At 33.1% G+C, this 19,075-nt stretch overlaps 1 protein-coding gene across 1 annotated transcript in view; it reads left to right on the forward strand.

Moving 5' to 3' along the window:
* The window catches only part of Ror (tyrosine-protein kinase transmembrane receptor Ror), a 176,976-nt gene that overhangs the window by 154,153 nt on the left and 3,748 nt on the right, over positions 1–19,075 (forward strand). Inside the window, exons 5-16 of the mRNA XM_076307421.1 lie at positions 3,324–3,414; positions 4,506–4,725; positions 4,800–4,924; positions 5,009–5,547; positions 10,637–10,727; positions 11,819–12,038; positions 12,113–12,237; positions 12,322–12,860; positions 14,886–14,976; positions 16,068–16,287; positions 16,362–16,486; positions 16,571–17,109. Coding sequence (XP_076163536.1) covers positions 3,324–3,414; positions 4,506–4,725; positions 4,800–4,924; positions 5,009–5,547; positions 10,637–10,727; positions 11,819–12,038; positions 12,113–12,237; positions 12,322–12,860; positions 14,886–14,976; positions 16,068–16,287; positions 16,362–16,486; positions 16,571–17,109 — 2,925 coding nt within the window. The remainder of the gene's footprint in view (positions 1–3,323; positions 3,415–4,505; positions 4,726–4,799; positions 4,925–5,008; positions 5,548–10,636; positions 10,728–11,818; positions 12,039–12,112; positions 12,238–12,321; positions 12,861–14,885; positions 14,977–16,067; positions 16,288–16,361; positions 16,487–16,570; positions 17,110–19,075) is intronic.

The following is a 19,075-nucleotide window of genomic DNA, read 5'->3' on the forward strand; positions in this document are numbered from 1 at the left end:
AGATCTCCGGGTATCGTTTGATGTCGCGTCGGTTATCGCGAAATTCTCATGGATCTTGATGCAATCGCGACGACTACCACCGAAAAGTTTCGCAGTGAACTCGCGTAACAGGAGGCGTTGAATTTGCATCTGTTTTTCGAATCTTCGTGTTACTTTGACGAGAACACCCGAAACGCGCAAGGTGCAAAGGGAGCCAGGTAATTGCGAAAACCAGTGATTCGGAAAACGAGAAATTAGAACGAGAAATTAGAACGAGAGCCGCGTGACGCGTCGATAACGTGCATCTTCGAGTATTCAACCAACGGGGACAATGTTTCTCGATCGCTACGGTTCCCCGTACGTAAACGGGACCTCGTTACGTTCAACTACAAGGGAAAAAAGTTCTACTTTCCCGTGCTAAATAATTTCTCGGGAAACGGTAACAAAGCTCGCGCAGCGCCCTTTCAGAACGAAATGAAACTGATATTTCTCGTGGTGGTACGGGACGAGTAGAAACGGTGAGAACGAAACAGGGACAGGGTGAAAAATTCGACCGTCGGGGATTTTTAGCGAATGCAGCGCACTCCCTTTCATCGTGTCCCGACTCTTTTTTAGAATTATAGCGGCACAAAAGCGAGTACGACGAGAGAGCGGTGGAAATAAACTTCTAACTGCGAGCGCAGCTACGCGCGAGAAACCGGAGATTTTCAAAAGGACCGCGCTACGTGTCCAACGTACAAATGAAGGTTTCCAGCGATGGAGGAGCACCTTGGATACCGAAGCGTGAAGATTTCAGGTGGTCGCGTATCAAATTTGATCAGCCGGCGACCGTTGTTCTGTCGCAGGGTATAAAAACGAGCCGGTGAATCGCCATCGAAGAGAAAAGTGGAGTGTAAACGATATGTAAACTCACGAGGGAAAAAGGGCTCTCGGTGCGGACGGGAGGACGACGAGCTCGAGACGCGATAAAAGAACGATTACTCGGGACGGAATGACCTTCTGGAACAGTGGCTGCGATTCCGAGTAGGGAGACTCGCGTTACGAATAGTCGTGCAAACTCGAGGGGATGTAAAGGATGCCGTGGAACCGTTCGAGGACCCGTGTTACTTCGCTGAGAACTGACTACACCGAGACTTTTGCTTCCCTTTACCAACTATTGTTTGTAATATTGGTTTTTGACCAATAGTATAAAAAAAAATATGCTCAGAAGAGGTGGAACTGTGACCAATCGAATTCTAATCGATGCTAATAGTAACAATCGAACACAGAATGCCAATCGATTAATAATAGTAACAATTTTGTAGAATTCATCTTTACGAAAAGTATAGAGAAATGAAAAATGTGTTTTTTTCACGGAACGGACGACTTTTAGCCGAATAGGAATCTCGAACGAGTGAAAGATTATAAAACATTTGTACGATCGTGGTATTCGGTAATTCGATAAGGGCGGAATCGAGAATTATTTTGGAAACTTCGGAGGGATTTGAGGAAAGATAAGGATCCGAGATGAGGAAAATTTGATGTAGGTAGGAATTTGGAACAACGAACCAGAGGATCGAAACGTGAGAACAAGGCAATACGGTTAAATCGCGCGTCTTTTTTAAATTTCTATTCCGTGGTTAGGTAATTCCTCTGATTCGCTGATCGAATACAGGGACACGGTGATGGTATTTTCTAAACAAACAAGAGGATAAAATATATATATATATGTGTATATATATGTATGAACTTGTTTCTTTATTTTTTCTAAGTAAACAAGAGGACAAAAAAATATATATATGTATGAATTTCTTTCTTTATTTTTTCTAAGCAAACAAGAGGACAAAAAATATATATATATGTGTATATATATGTATGAATTTCTTTCTTTATTTTTTCTAAGCAAACAAGAGGACAACAAAAGAATATATATATGTGTATATATATATGTACGAACTTCTTTCTCTATTTTTAATCTTCGAAAATCGATTAAATGTTCAGTTTGTAACATTTTATTAAATATTTGCACTTGGATTTAATTTTCTCAAAATTTGCCAACGAGAACATATCTTTTGTTTTTTCGTATAACGCAAATGGCACAGTGATAGTACCCTTTATATAGTCACTCGTTGTTTAAATAAATATGTGTAAAATTTTCATAACGAAAGCAATTACTCTTCGTCGTGATTAACTATGCGAAATTTGAAAGAATATTTCGATTAAACTCGTGGTATCCGCCGTGTTCATTGTTTTTTAAAGGACGACCATAAAACGAAAAAAGTTATCCGCAGCGTTCGTTGCAAAAATAAAAAAGACAATGCTACTCCCATCTCTTGTGCTGGCGCGACGGTAATGTCGCATACAGAGTGACCTATTTCATTTTATTTTTTTAATCCGTAAATGGATTTTCAAATATTTTGAGACAATCACCAAATATATTGCATGGCAAAATTAAAATGAATAAACGAAATATAGATTCGATTTAAAAGAACTTGTATCGCCTTGAAACATCCTTGACACTTCCTCATTTAAATATTCATTGTCTCTCGATTCGACACAGTATACTACTTAGAGCTGGAAAAAAAACATGGTTAAACAATGCGAATTTGTTGACAAGTCAATGACAAATAGTCCTTGTAAAATGGAAAATATGTTGTTGCAAAATATATTAATTATCTCTTGTTAAAATAAAATAATGTATACCTGACAAGTCAACGAAAAATACTCCTTGTAAAATGGAAAATATGTTGTTGCAAAATATATTACCTTCTGTTAAAGTAAAATAATGAATACCTGACAAGTCAACGAAAAATACTCCTTGTGAAATGGAAAATATGTTGTTGCAAAATATATTATCTTCTGTTAAAGTAAAATAATGAATACCTGACAAGTCAACGAAAAATACTCCTTGTGAAATAGAAAATATGTTGTTGCAAAATATATTATCTCCTGTTAAAGTAAAATAATGAATACCTGACAAGTCAACGACAAATACTCCTTGTTAGGTATTCATTATTTTACTTCAACAGGAGATAATTAATATATTTTGCAACAACACATTTCTCATTTCTCTATACTTTTTGTAAAGAGGAATTTTACAAAATTGTTACTACCGGTTAGAATTCGATTGGTCACAGTGACTTAGTTCCACCTCTGCTGAGCATATTTTTATATTATTGGCCAAAATCAATAGTATAAATAATAGTTCGTAAAACGAACAAAAGACCCCTTTGCTGTTTCTCTATCTGTACTTAACACGCGTATCAAGTTTAACAGAACACTTTCGAAATATGTAAAATAATACTTAAACAGTATTCGAAATTCAGTCGAAAATATATTTCTAATTTAAATAATTTTGTTTATAGCCCCCATTCAACCAGACCACTCTATCGATCAACAAACGGACGATGATAGATTTTCTCCGGACATGGGTGGTGACAGTGATTTCATTGATGGGTAAATATTAAATTCCTACAATAGTTTTTGATAGTATGTTATATTTGAGTAGATTACCGCCACATATTTTGGACACTCAAGGTCATTTTTTCAACTATGCATAACGTCATAAACTACATCCTTTCTTATGATATCATTGCATACATCCACATATATGTTTTAAAAGACAAAAAACGTGTGTCAATAAATTTGTGCGAAAAGACAAGTGATTTGTTTTTCAATGACCTTTAACGTCCAAAATATTTGGCATATAAAATAGTAAACAAAATATTTTCAAAAGATGGAACGCTTAAACGAGCTTAGGTCTCGTAAAACCTCAAGTGAGTTAACGTTGCATTAGACCTGTGTTACTATACACTTTCGTTATAAATTTTTTTGTTTAAATGACCAGTTTAAATACTACATGATGGTAAACTCGTGGTAATTCTTTATTTTACCGCCAAAACCCGCGATTGCCTTCAGTTTACAAATGGGCGCCGGGTGTGGTGTCAAATGACACAGGCTTTCTGTTAAAATTAAATGTTTTAATAGATAATTTATAATTATGAAGCTACTCTTGTACCTAGTATTGTTGCAAAATGCGTGTATTTTTGTACGTGCCATAAATAGTGTCAAAAATGTTACTAATATTACAGAGACAAGGTGATCACTCTTTGTCGCAATTACAGTGAGGTTATAGAAAAACACTAAAAAAACTCACTTTTTTTTGTAATGATATGTATAAAAAAATGTACCTATCTACCTACATTAAACGAATAAAAATTCAACAACAAAGTGCTTGTCTATTATGATTTTAATTTTAAAACACTTCGCTTCGTTCTATTTATTTGTGCTTATGTTTGGTTCAGGTTATGTTTTGAAGGAAAACGATCCTTTATTTTTGTAAAAATCATGACATAAAATGTTTAGGAAATGACGTAACGAATTGTTATTTTCATATTACATAAAATGTGAATTTCTATGCAATTATAAAACAAAGGGATTATATTATTTTACAAAATATTAATGCAAAATTGTTGCACTTTTAATTTACGAATATATATGATATTAAGTGAATATAGTGAAGAATAATTTTTTTATTTTGCAAATAGTATTAGGCCTGGAGATGGACTAGACCTCTCAGGACCTGGAATGTCAACACCACATATTTCTCATCTGGCATCAACAAATCCATTTAGTATATTGTCGCCAAGTCCACAACCAACTAGTTCTCAATCTAGTACTACTGACGTGCATACAATCGGCGGCCTTAGAAACGTCAATATGCAATTATCTCCAGGGAGAAAAGACAATCATGAAGGGAAATGTGAGGTATATAGAAATGTTTCCCAAAACATTTATTTGATTGTTGAATTATGTATCAAAACACAGTATTATTGTTTTAGGTGTATGTGGGAAAAACATGTGAACAATTTCTAGAAAATCAATCAGTTTATATTCCATATCCAATGACACAAGAGTTACTCGATGAAAAATTGATGAAAGCCTTTGGTGTTATTGAATTCTCAAAGTAAGTGTATTCCAATAAATTGGATAGAAGAGTATATAATTTGTTGGCAATGTACCAATGTAAATCTTAACTTTTATATTTCAGTGAAGTTTCATTCAATTGCGAAGGTTATGCAAAACCATCGCTATGTTATTCTGCATTTCCTATATGCCGCGATCCTGCCAGTATTCTCAAACTGAAAAATTCAAAAAGTTTATTTCATCTTTTAAATAATAATCAAGGTGGTTTATCAAAGGATATTGGTGATGGAGATGATGCAGATGATATTCAATGGTCACATGGTATTCCCAAAAAACGCAGCCCCACTTTGGGTCCTGGTTCTGAATTTAATCCATATAAAGATGGAAAATCTTCCAATAAGAAACTATTTGGTCAAAGCTATGGCGATGTACAGTCCTCTAGCAGAAACGAAATTAATCGTAAATTACGAAGAATTTGTCGAGAGGAGTGTGAAATACTAGAAAATGAGCTGTGTCGAAAAGAATATGCAATTGCTAAAAGACATCCAATGATTGGACATCAAGTGCCTTTAATTAATTGTTCTGATTTACCAATGGAAAACACCCCTGAAGCTCGTGATTGTTTAAGTCTTGGAATTTCCACAGAGAACAGTGTGCAGGAAAGTATGTAACTTATTTTTTCAAATAATAAATTTAAATATAGTATTGGTATTGTAATTTGTTTAATTAGATAAAATAAAATATTCATCAATAATCAAATTTGTATGAGTGAAAGACTTGAGAGCAAAATTCATATTTATATATTTATTTAGTAGACAAGAACGAATCAATTGACGCTTAAAACAATTATACAATGAAAAGATATTGTGAAGTATCGCATTAGTCGCATTAGTCGCATTAGTCGCATGACTGGTTCCAGAGAGACCCCTTTTGTAGTGGAGATAAACTTTTCACATTTATTGCCACAATATTCTATCTTATGCGAATTATTCACGTTACTTGCAGACGATTATTGTTATTGGGGAAACGGAAAGTCTTATCGAGGTATCATGAAGACAAGTATTAACGGAACACCGTGCTTACAATGGTTGGCTCACTTCAACCTTCCAATTTCTGATTATCCAGAACTGGCTGGTCAACATTCTTATTGTCGCAATCCGGGTGATACAGAATCGCAACCGTGGTGTTACGTTGATGTCAACCAAACAATGCAGAAAGAATTTTGTGATATACCAAAATGCGGTAAATTTAATATTTCACTCATTAATAAACATAAAAAAAATAATTTCAAATGTTATAAAAAATTTGTCTGTTCACAGTTGAAAACTTATGGATCTATGCAGTTGTTGGTTTTGTGCTAACAGGAGGAATTGTTGTCATATTGATTTGTTATTGTTGCTGCTATAGAAGCAGGAAGTCTACGAGGCAAATGAACCATTTGCCATCAAACAAAGTAAGATTTCACATAATATTCTAGTAATAATTAATATATATACGAAATAATATTGGGCTTTTTATTAAACAGATGTTGACGGGTATACAATGTGACAAGAACATATATGATGGAAGACGAAACACGACGCAACCTATGGAAATGAGTTCTCTTTTAGCTGGTCCTGGTAATACAACTCCTGGGACTGGAACGTTAAGTAGCGGTAGTAGTAGAACGTCCAATAATAGAGTGCCACAATTTACTACTAACAATGTCGTGCTTCTACAAGAACTTGGCGAAGGAGCTTTTGGTTAGCATAAGATTTTCTATTTAACCACTACTATATAAAATAAATAATAATTCGTTATATATCCTTTAGGAAAAGTGTACAAAGGAGAATTACAAACAAGCAACAAATGCGAGCCACCAATTTACGTAGCAGTCAAGACATTAAAAGAAAATGCAAGTCCAAAAACACAGAGTGACTTTAAACGAGAAGTGGACCTCATGACAGACCTTAGGCACCCAAATATTATTTGCTTGTTGGGCGTAATATTGAAGGGGGAACCAATGTGTATGTTATTTGAGTACATGACTCAAGGAGATCTGCACGAATTTCTCATCTGCCACTCGCCAAGGTCAGACGTTCCATTAAACAATGGAAGCGGCAAGATTTTAGAGCAGCCAGAATTTTTACACATCGCTTTACAAATTGCATCCGGTTAGTTTCACTTTATGTTATCAATCGCAAGCAATTTATTCATGTAACTTACTTACAATGCTATTTTAGGAATGGAATATTTAGCGAGTCATCACTACGTTCACCGAGACTTGGCGGCAAGAAATTGCTTAGTTGGAGATAATTTAACAGTAAAAATCTCCGATTTTGGGTTATCACGGGACATATATAGTAGCGACTATTACAGAGTCCAGTCTAAGAGTCTATTACCTGTTCGATGGATGCCTCCAGAGTCAATTGTTTATGGAAAATTTACGACAGAGTCGGATGTGTGGAGTTTCGGTGTTGTGTTATGGGAAATTTATAGTTACGGTTTACAGGTAATAAAACATATAATATCAAAAAGATATTATCCTATGTTGATAAACTGCTAATAAGTATATTATTTTTTTAATTAACAGCCATATTATGGCTACAATAATCAAGAAGTAATAGACATGATTCGATCGCGGCAGTTACTACCTTGCCCTGAAGACTGCCCTACCATGATTTACAGCCTAATGATAGAATGCTGGCACGAGGTGGCGAATCGCCGACCACAATTTCCAGAGATACACCATCGTTTACACAATTGGTACATAAACCAAACCTACCTGAGTGATTTCTGTAACGAGTCTATAACCAGCTATTCTGGAAGTAGTCACAAGAGCACGAATAAAACCAATTCTACACAGTTATCAGCGCCTATATACAAGTGTGATCAAAAAGAAATGGGGAACTTTAAAGGAAACATAGAGCAAACTTTTTGCAACATAAATGATCATAGCAACGGTTTGAAAATGTTGCCACCTTGCTTCCAAAACTCTAACTCCATCGAACAAAGGCCAAACTGTGGTTACAGTGAACACAGCACACCCATGAAGACACCGAATTATCCAAACCAGACGAACATTAATTTAAACGAGTATGACGATAAACAGTGTTGCTCGCCGAAACTAAGCGGGGCGAAAAAAGTTTTGCCTCCAACAGCACAATTAGTGGGTAAAATAAACACATTAAACGGTACCAGACCAATGCAAAACGGTGCACAATTAGTTGTCAGGTTACCAGATCCCAGTAAGGTTACAACCGAAACCAGGGTATCAAAGTGAACACTCCGATCCGATGTCGGGCTCACGATGAATTTGTATGTTTCTATATGTTTACCGTAATTGCTGTACAAGGTATCTATATGGTCCGTTTTTAGGTACAATTAAATTTTTAAAGCTTTGGGTAACGTTCGTTGAATAGATTAGGTACGATCTTTAATACCTAATCACTGCCATATTTTTGCGTTTATATTTATTTCTACCGAAATATACATAATATTTTATACTGGCAATAACACTTTGGATGATGTACAACCTTAACGTTTTATACATATAGTACGATCGAATATACATACGTATGAATATAAATATATACAGTGTAGACTGTAGACTGTACCATTAATGTTTCGTGATTGTTTAACGGTATTTCTCGAATTGTATTTGAAAGTGTTAGGCATCGTGCTAATATGTGTTTAAGCATGTTCAACAGCATTCGATGAATTTTGCATTAATTTTATGTAAGTATACAAGTAACTAATATTTCATCTGTGTTACATTTCAGTAACAATATTGAAAAATACTATTGGCGGAACAAAATTGTATATTAGATAATGCAAAATTTTTTATATGATTTTTACTTCTATTTTTGCACAAATGAAACTGTGAATATTTAACTGATGTATTGTTACTAGAATGTAATATATATGTAATATCAGTTATGTTTGTAATATTGTGTGCTTACCAAACTGATAATAAGTATTTTAGATCTTAAACTTCTGAACAATTTGCAGAACTAATTTGCAAAAGTGGCACAATAATAAATTATCGTCTATACGTTGTAGGAGCAGGTTGTTCTGTATGAAAAGAACAATTTAAAACGCGATCTTATTGGTATTTGATAAATAATCCTTCCTTTGTCTATGGAAATATATGAATTATTAATATGTGTAATTTGTTTAGAAGAAAAAAGCAATTATCGTAATCATATCATGTACCAAAACATAAATAGCAATAATTGTGTTTACACGAGCATGCGAATAATCGAACATACAATTATCAAGCAAAGCAATTCAGTGTCAGTGATGAATTATTAAGTATTATGATTTTTATGCTACTGACATTATTTGACATTTGTATATTTTAATTGTCAGAGTTTAGAGTTTTTATATAACTAAAAAATATCACATACCGTGTTGCTTCTTTATGAAACAATCATTGAATAATTGTCACAATTAATACTACAAAGATAACGTTTTAAAGAAGTTTTTAAGTTTGTTAGGAGACAGAAAGAAATTTATGTTTACAGTGAATCTTCATTCTAGAAGATTCAGCAATTGCAAAATTAACGGTGAACACTCGTGAAGATTTAACGATGTTCAACAAAGAAATTATCAACGATATTAATGTGTAAATTATACAGGATTACTTATCATTCGTGTATAGACCGTAGAGAGTGCCACTAGAGCGGGCGTTATTGTAGTCAAACTGTTCAATGCCAATCTAACATCCGAATAATAGTCGACAGAATGTGAAGAAAAAAAATATCAATAACGCCCGTTTCAAACGGTAGCATGAACATAATAGGATCGTAAGTAATCGAGGTAACGAAAGCCTAGAGTGAGAGAGTTTGAATGAAATTGTATTATACTTTTTATAATTTTCTATTAAAGGAATCAGAGTGATGTTTTATCGGCTGAAAAGGATGGTGCCGACAGGCGTGTTGTTCCCAAAATCAATGTAGACGAGATTGACGGAGGCGATTAGAATAATATATCGATTAAGTTGAAACGAGACTCTTTGAATATGACGAGCCTCCGACTCGGTATTTGTATTATTAATTGTATCTCAACGCTCCTGTGACCGCATCGAAGGCTCGTCATCGGTTAGACTTAAGTTAACTTATGTCAACTATTTCGACGAAGGATCATAAACTTAAGACCTTTATATACACAGTCAAGTATGATATATATGATCCATGTTTTTTGTATGAAAATGTTGACTTCATTTATTCCTTGCCACACTTCATCCTTCATAAACTCGTTTTAAGTGTATTGAAATTAATTGTTCAAGAAATAATTTAATCGATTCGTGGGGAGATATAATTTTCTCGGTGGCCTTGAAAAATCAATCGATTCTCACCTAATTAAGACGAAACTGCCTCGAAGTAACCTCAAGGTAATTTCATTCGGATCGGACAATTTATTTCTTTCAACCAAACAATTTCTTTCGCTTACTATCCTACATCACATTCAATTGGCATGTTTTCCACGGGAAAGAGGAATTTTACAAAATTGTTACTACCAGTTAGAATTCGATTGGTCACAGTGACTTAGTTCCACCTCTGCTGAGCACATTTTTATATTATTGGCCAAAATCAATAGTATAAATAATAGTTCGTAAAACGAACAAAAGACCCCTTTGCTGTTTCTCTATCTGTACTTAACACGCGTATCAAGTTTAACAGAACACTTTCGAAATATGTAAAATAATACTTAAACAGTATTCGAAATTCAGTCGAAAATATATTTCTAATTTAAATAATTTTGTTTATAGCCCCCATTCAACCAGACCACTCTATCGATCAACAAACGGACGATGATAGATTTTCTCCGGACATGGGTGGTGACAGTGATTTCATTGATGGGTAAATATTAAATTCCTACAATAGTTTTTGATAGTATGTTATATTTGAGTAGATTACCGCCACATATTTTGGACACTCAAGGTCATTTTTTCAACTATGCATAACGTCATAAACTACATCCTTTCTTATGATATCATTGCATACATCCACATATATGTTTTAAAAGACAAAAAACGTGTGTCAATAAATTTGTGCGAAAAGACAAGTGATTTGTTTTTCAATGACCTTTAACGTCCAAAATATTTGGCATATAAAATAGTAAACAAAATATTTTCAAAAGATGGAACGCTTAAACGAGCTTAGGTCTCGTAAAACCTCAAGTGAGTTAACGTTGCATTAGACCTGTGTTACTATACACTTTCGTTATAAATTTTTTTGTTTAAATGACCAGTTTAAATACTACATGATGGTAAACTCGTGGTAATTCTTTATTTTACCGCCAAAACCCGCGATTGCCTTCAGTTTACAAATGGGCGCCGGGTGTGGTGTCAAATGACACAGGCTTTCTGTTAAAATTAAATGTTTTAATAGATAATTTATAATTATGAAGCTACTCTTGTACCTAGTATTGTTGCAAAATGCGTGTATTTTTGTACGTGCCATAAATAGTGTCAAAAATGTTACTAATATTACAGAGACAAGGTGATCACTCTTTGTCGCAATTACAGTGAGGTTATAGAAAAACACTAAAAAAACTCACTTTTTTTTGTAATGATATGTATAAAAAAATGTACCTATCTACCTACATTAAACGAATAAAAATTCAACAACAAAGTGCTTGTCTATTATGATTTTAATTTTAAAACACTTCGCTTCGTTCTATTTATTTGTGCTTATGTTTGGTTCAGGTTATGTTTTGAAGGAAAACGATCCTTTATTTTTGTAAAAATCATGACATAAAATGTTTAGGAAATGACGTAACGAATTGTTATTTTCATATTACATAAAATGTGAATTTCTATGCAATTATAAAACAAAGGGATTATATTATTTTACAAAATATTAATGCAAAATTGTTGCACTTTTAATTTACGAATATATATGATATTAAGTGAATATAGTGAAGAATAATTTTTTTATTTTGCAAATAGTATTAGGCCTGGAGATGGACTAGACCTCTCAGGACCTGGAATGTCGACACCACATATTTCTCATCTGGCATCAACAAATCCATTTAGTATATTGTCGCCAAGTCCACAACCAACTAGTTCTCAATCTAGTACTACTGACGTGCATACAATCGGCGGCCTTAGAAACGTCAATATGCAATTATCTCCAGGGAGAAAAGACAATCATGAAGGGAAATGTGAGGTATATAGAAATGTTTCCCAAAACATTTATTTGATTGTTGAATTATGTATCAAAACACAGTATTATTGTTTTAGGTGTATGTGGGAAAAACATGTGAACAATTTCTAGAAAATCAATCAGTTTATATTCCATATCCAATGACACAAGAGTTACTCGATGAAAAATTGATGAAAGCCTTTGGTGTTATTGAATTCTCAAAGTAAGTGTATTCCAATAAATTGGATAGAAGAGTATATAATTTGTTGGCAATGTACCAACGTAAATCTTAACTTTTATATTTCAGTGAAGTTTCATTCAATTGCGAAGGTTATGCAAAAGCATCGCTATGTTATTCTGCATTTTCTATATGCCGCGATCCTGCCAGTATTCTCAAACTGAAAAATTCAAAAAGTTTATTTCATCTTTTAAATAATAATCAAGGTGGTTTATCAAAGGATATTGGTGATGGAGATGATGCAGATGATATTCAACGGTCACATGGTATTCCCAAAAAACGCAGCCCCACTTTGGGTCCTGGTTCTGAATTTAATCCATATAAAGATGGAAAATCTTCCAATAAGAAACTATTTGGTCAAAGCTATGGCGATGTACAGTCCTCTAGCAGAAACGAAATTAATCGTAAATTACGAAGAATTTGTCGAGAGGAGTGTGAAATACTAGAAAATGAGCTGTGTCGAAAAGAATATGCAATTGCTAAAAGACATCCAATGATTGGACATCAAGTGCCTTTAATTAATTGTTCTGATTTACCAATGGAAAACACCCCTGAAGCTCGTGATTGTTTAAGTCTTGGAATTTCCACAGAGAACAGTGTGCAGGAAAGTATGTAACTTATTTTTTCAAATAATAAATTTAAATATAGTATTGGTATTGTAATTTGTTTAATTAGATAAAATAAAATATTCATCAATAATCAAATTTGTATGAGTGAAAGACTTGAGAGCAAAATTCATATTTATATATTTATTTAGTAGACAAGAACGAAGAATGTAATATATATGTAATATCAGTTATGTTTGTAATATTGTGTGCTTACCAAACTGATAATAAGTATTTTAGATCTTAAACTTCTGAACAATTTGCAGAACTAATTTGCAAAAGTGGCACAATAATAAATTATCGTCTATACGTTGTAGGAGCAGGTTGTTCTGTATGAAAAGAACAATTTAAAACGCGATCTTATTGGTATTTGATAAATAATCCTTCCTTTGTCTATGGAAATATATGAATTATTAATATGTGTAATTTGTTTAGAAGAAAAAAGCAATTATCGTAATCATATCATGTACCAAAACATAAATAGCAATAATTGTGTTTACACGAGCATGCGAATAATCGAACATACAATTATCAAGCAAAGCAATTCAGTGTCAGTGATGAATTATTAAGTATTATGATTTTTATGCTACTGACATTATTTGACATTTGTATATTTTAATTGTCAGAGTTTAGAGTTTTTATATAACTAAAAAATATCACATACCGTGTTGCTTCTTTATGAAACAATCATTGAATAATTGTCACAATTAATACTACAAAGATAACGTTTTAAAGAAGTTTTTAAGTTTGTTAGGAGACAGAAAGAAATTTATGTTTACAGTGAATCTTCATTCTAGAAGATTCAGCAATTGCAAAATTAACGGTGAACACTCGTGAAGATTTAACGATGTTCAACAAAGAAATTATCAACGATATTAATGTGTAAATTATACAGGATTACTTATCATTCGTGTATAGACCGTAGAGAGTGCCACTAGAGCGGGCGTTATTGTAGTCAAACTGTTCAATGCCAATCTAACATCCGAATAATAGTCGACAGAATGTGAAGAAAAAAAATATCAATAACGCCCGTTTCAAACGGTAGCATGAACATAATAGGATCGTAAGTAATCGAGGTAACGAAAGCCTAGAGTGAGAGAGTTTGAATGAAATTGTATTATACTTTTTATAATTTTCTATTAAAGGAATCAGAGTGATGTTTTATCGGCTGAAAAGGATGGTGCCGACAGGCGTGTTGTTCCCAAAATCAATGTAGACGAGATTGACGGAGGCGATTAGAATAATATATCGATTAAGTTGAAACGAGACTCTTTGAATATGACGAGCCTCCGACTCGGTATTTGTATTATTAATTGTATCTCAACGCTCCTGTGACCGCATCGAAGGCTCGTCATCGGTTAGACTTAAGTTAACTTATGTCAACTATTTCGACGAAGGATCATAAACTTAAGACCTTTATATACACGGTCAAGTATGATATATATGATCCATGTTTTTTGTATGAAAATGTTGACTTCATTTATTCCTTGCCACACTTCATCTTTCATAAACTCGTTTTAAGTGTATTGAAATTAATTGTTCAAGAAATAATTTAATCGATTCGTGGGGAGATATAATTTTCTCGGTGGCCTTGAAAAATCAATCGATTCTCACCTAATTAAGACGAAACTGCCTCGAAGTAACCTCAAGGTAATTTCATTCGGATCGGACAATTTATTTCTTTCAACCAAACAATTTCTTTCGCTTACTATCCTACATCACATTCAATTGGCATGTTTTCCACGGGAAAGAGGAATTTTACAAAATTGTTACTACCAGTTAGAATTCGATTGGTCACAGTGACTTAGTTCCACCTCTGCTGAGCACATTTTTATATTATTGGCCAAAATCAATAGTATAAATAATAGTTCGTAAAACGAACAAAAGACCCCTTTGCTGTTTCTCTATCTGTACTTAACACGCGTATCAAGTTTAACAGAACACTTTCGAAATATGTAAAATAATACTTAAACAGTATTCGAAATTCAGTCGAAAATATATTTCTAATTTAAATAATTTTGTTTATAGCCCCCATTCAACCAGACCACTCTATCGATCAACAAACGGACGATGATAGATTTTCTCCGGACATGGGTGGTGACAGTGATTTCATTGATGGGTAAATATTAAATTCCTACAATAGTTTTTGATAGTATGTTATATTTGAGTAGATTACCGCCACATATTTTGGACACTCAAGGTCATTTTTTCAACTATGCATAACGTCATAAACTACATCCTTTCTTATGATATCATTGCATACATCCACATATATGTTTTAAAAGACAAAAAACGTGTGTCAATAAATTTGTGCGAAAAGACAAGTGATTTGTTTTTCAATGACCTTTAACGTCCAAAATATTTGGCATATAAAATAGTAAACAAAATATTTTCAAAAGATGGAACGCTTAAACGAGCTTAGGTCTCGTAAAACCTCAAGTGAGTTAACGTTGCATTAGACCTGTGTTACTATACACTTTCGTTATAAATTTTTTTGTTTAAATGACCAGTTTAAATACTACATGATGGTAAACTCGTGGTAATTCTTTATTTTACCGCCAAAACCCGCGATTGCCTTCAGTTTACAAATGGGCGCCGGGTGTGGTGTCAAATGACACAGGCTTTCTGTTAAAATTAAATGTTTTAATAGATAATTTATAATTATGAAGCTACTCTTGTACCTAGTATTGTTGCAAAATGCGTGTATTTTTGTACGTGCCATAAATAGTGTCAAAAATGTTACTAATATTACAGAGACAAGGTGATCACTCTTTGTCGCAATTACAGTGAGGTTATAGAAAAACACTAAAAAAACTCACTTTTTTTTGTAATGATATGTATAAAAAAATGTACCTATCTACCTACATTAAACGAATAAAAATTCAACAACAAAGTGCTTGTCTATTATGATTTTAATTTTAAAACACTTCGCTTCGTTCTATTTATTTGTGCTTATGTTTGGTTCAGGTTATGTTTTGAAGGAAAACGATCCTTTATTTTTGTAAAAATCATGACATAAAATGTTTAGGAAATGACGTAACGAATTGTTATTTTCATATTACATAAAATGTGAATTTCTATGCAATTATAAAACAAAGGGATTATATTATTTTACAAAATATTAATGCAAAATTGTTGCACTTTTAATTTACGAATATATATGATATTAAGTGAATATAGTGAAGAATAATTTTTTTATTTTGCAAATAGTATTAGGCCTGGAGATGGACTAGACCTCTCAGGACCTGGAATGTCGACACCACATATTTCTCATCTGGCATCAACAAATCCATTTAGTATATTGTCGCCAAGTCCACAACCAACTAGTTCTCAATCTAGTACTACTGACGTGCATACAATCGGCGGCCTTAGAAACGTCAATATGCAATTATCTCCAGGGAGAAAAGACAATCATGAAGGGAAATGTGAGGTATATAGAAATGTTTCCCAAAACATTTATTTGATTGTTGAATTATGTATCAAAACACAGTATTATTGTTTTAGGTGTATGTGGGAAAAACATGTGAACAATTTCTAGAAAATCAATCAGTTTATATTCCATATCCAATGACACAAGAGTTACTCGATGAAAAATTGATGAAAGCCTTTGGTGTTATTGAATTCTCAAAGTAAGTGTATTCCAATAAATTGGATAGAAGAGTATATAATTTGTTGGCAATGTACCAACGTAAATCTTAACTTTTATATTTCAGTGAAGTTTCATTCAATTGCGAAGGTTATGCAAAAGCATCGCTATGTTATTCTGCATTTTCTATATGCCGCGATCCTGCCAGTATTCTCAAACTGAAAAATTCAAAAAGTTTATTTCATCTTTTAAATAATAATCAAGGTGGTTTATCAAAGGATATTGGTGATGGAGATGATGCAGATGATATTCAACGGTCACATGGTATTCCCAAAAAACGCAGCCCCACTTTGGGTCCTGGTTCTGAATTTAATCCATATAAAGATGGAAAATCTTCCAATAAGAAACTATTTGGTCAAAGCTATGGCGATGTACAGTCCTCTAGCAGAAACGAAATTAATCGTAAATTACGAAGAATTTGTCGAGAGGAGTGTGAAATACTAGAAAATGAGCTGTGTCGAAAAGAATATGCAATTGCTAAAAGACATCCAATGATTGGACATCAAGTGCCTTTAATTAATTGTTCTGATTTACCAATGGAAAACACCCCTGAAGCTCGTGATTGTTTAAGTCTTGGAATTTCCACAGAGAACAGTGTGCAGGAAAGTATGTAACTTATTTTTTCAAATAATAAATTTAAATATAGTATTGGTATTGTAATTTGTTTAATTAGATAAAATAAAATATTCATCAATAATCAAATTTGTATGAGTGAAAGACTTGAGAGCAAAATTCATATTTATATATTTATTTAGTAGACAAGAACGAAGAATGTAATATATATGTAATATCAGTTATGTTTGTAATATTGTGTGCTTACCAAACTGATAATAAGTATTTTAGATCTTAAACTTCTGAACAATTTGCAGAACTAATTTGCAAAAGTGGCACAATAATAAATTATCGTCTATACGTTGTAGGAGCAGGTTGTTCTGTATGAAAAGAACAATTTAAAACGCGATCTTATTGGTATTTGATAAATAATCCTTCCTTTGTCTATGGAAATATATGAATTATTAATATGTGTAATTTGTTTAGAAGAAAAAAGCAATTATCGTAATCATATCATGTACCAAAACATAAATAGCAATAATTGTGTTTACACGAGCATGCGAATAATCGAACATACAATTATCAAGCAAAGCAATTCAGTGTCAGTGATGAATTATTAAGTATTATGATTTTTATGCTACTGACATTATTTGACATTTGTATATTTTAATTGTCAGAGTTTAGAGTTTTTATATAACTAAAAAATATCACATACCGTGTTGCTTCTTTATGAAACAATCATTGAATAATTGTCACAATTAATACTACAAAGATAACGTTTTAAAGAAGTTTTTAAGTTTGTTAGGAGACAGAAAGAAATTTATGTTTACAGTGAATCTTCATTCTAGAAGATTCAGCAATTGCAAAATTAACGGTGAACACTCGTGAAGATTTAACGATGTTCAACAAAGAAATTATCAACGATATTAATGTGTAAATTATACAGGATTACTTATCATTCGTGTATAGACCGTAGAGAGTGCCACTAGAGCGGGCGTTATTGTAGTCAAACTGTTCAATGCCAATCTAACATCCGAATAATAGTCGACAGAATGTGAAGAAAAAAAATATCAATAACGCCCGTTTCAAACGGTAGCATGAACATAATAGGATCGTAAGTAATCGAGGTAACGAAAGCCTAGAGTGAGAGAGTTTGAATGAAATTGTATTATACTTTTTATAATTTTCTATTAAAGGAATCAGAGTGATGTTTTATCGGCTGAAAAGGATGGTGCCGACAGGCGTGTTGTTCCCAAAATCAATGTAGACGAGATTGACGGAGGCGATTAGAATAATATATCGATTAAGTTGAAACGAGACTCTTTGAATATGACGAGCCTCCGACTCGGTATTTGTATTATTAATTGTATCTCAACGCTCCTGTGACCGCATCGAAGGCTCGTCATCGGTTAGACTTAAGTTAACTTATGTCAACTATTTCGACGAAGGATCATAAACTTAAGACCTTTATATACACGGTCAAGTATGATATATATGATCCATGTTTTTTGTATGAAAATGTTGACTTCATTTATTCCTTGCCACACTTCATCTTTCATAAACTCGTTTTAAGTGTATTGAAATTAATTGTTCAAGAAATAATTTAATCGATTCGTGGGGAGATATAATTTTCTCGGTGGCCTTGAAAAATCAATCGATTCTCACCTAATTAAGACGAAACTGCCTCGAAGTAACCTCAAGGTAATTTCATTCGGATCGGACAATTTATTTCTTTCAACCAAACAATTTCTTTCGCTTACTATCCTACATCACATTCAATTGGCATGTTTTCCACGGGAAAGAGGAATTTTACAAAATTGTTACTACCAGTTAGAATTCGATTGGTCACAGTGACTTAGTTCCACCTCTGCTGAGCACATTTTTATATTATTGGCCAAAATCAATAGTATAAATAATAGTTCGTAAAACGAACAAAAGACCCCTTTGCTGTTTCTCTATCTGTACTTAACACGCGTATCAAGTTTAACAGAACACTTTCGAAATATGTAAAATAATACTT

Source organism: Ptiloglossa arizonensis, chromosome 3 (assembly GCF_051014685.1).
Source record: "Ptiloglossa arizonensis isolate GNS036 chromosome 3, iyPtiAriz1_principal, whole genome shotgun sequence".
NCBI lineage: Eukaryota > Metazoa > Arthropoda > Insecta > Hymenoptera > Colletidae > Ptiloglossa > Ptiloglossa arizonensis.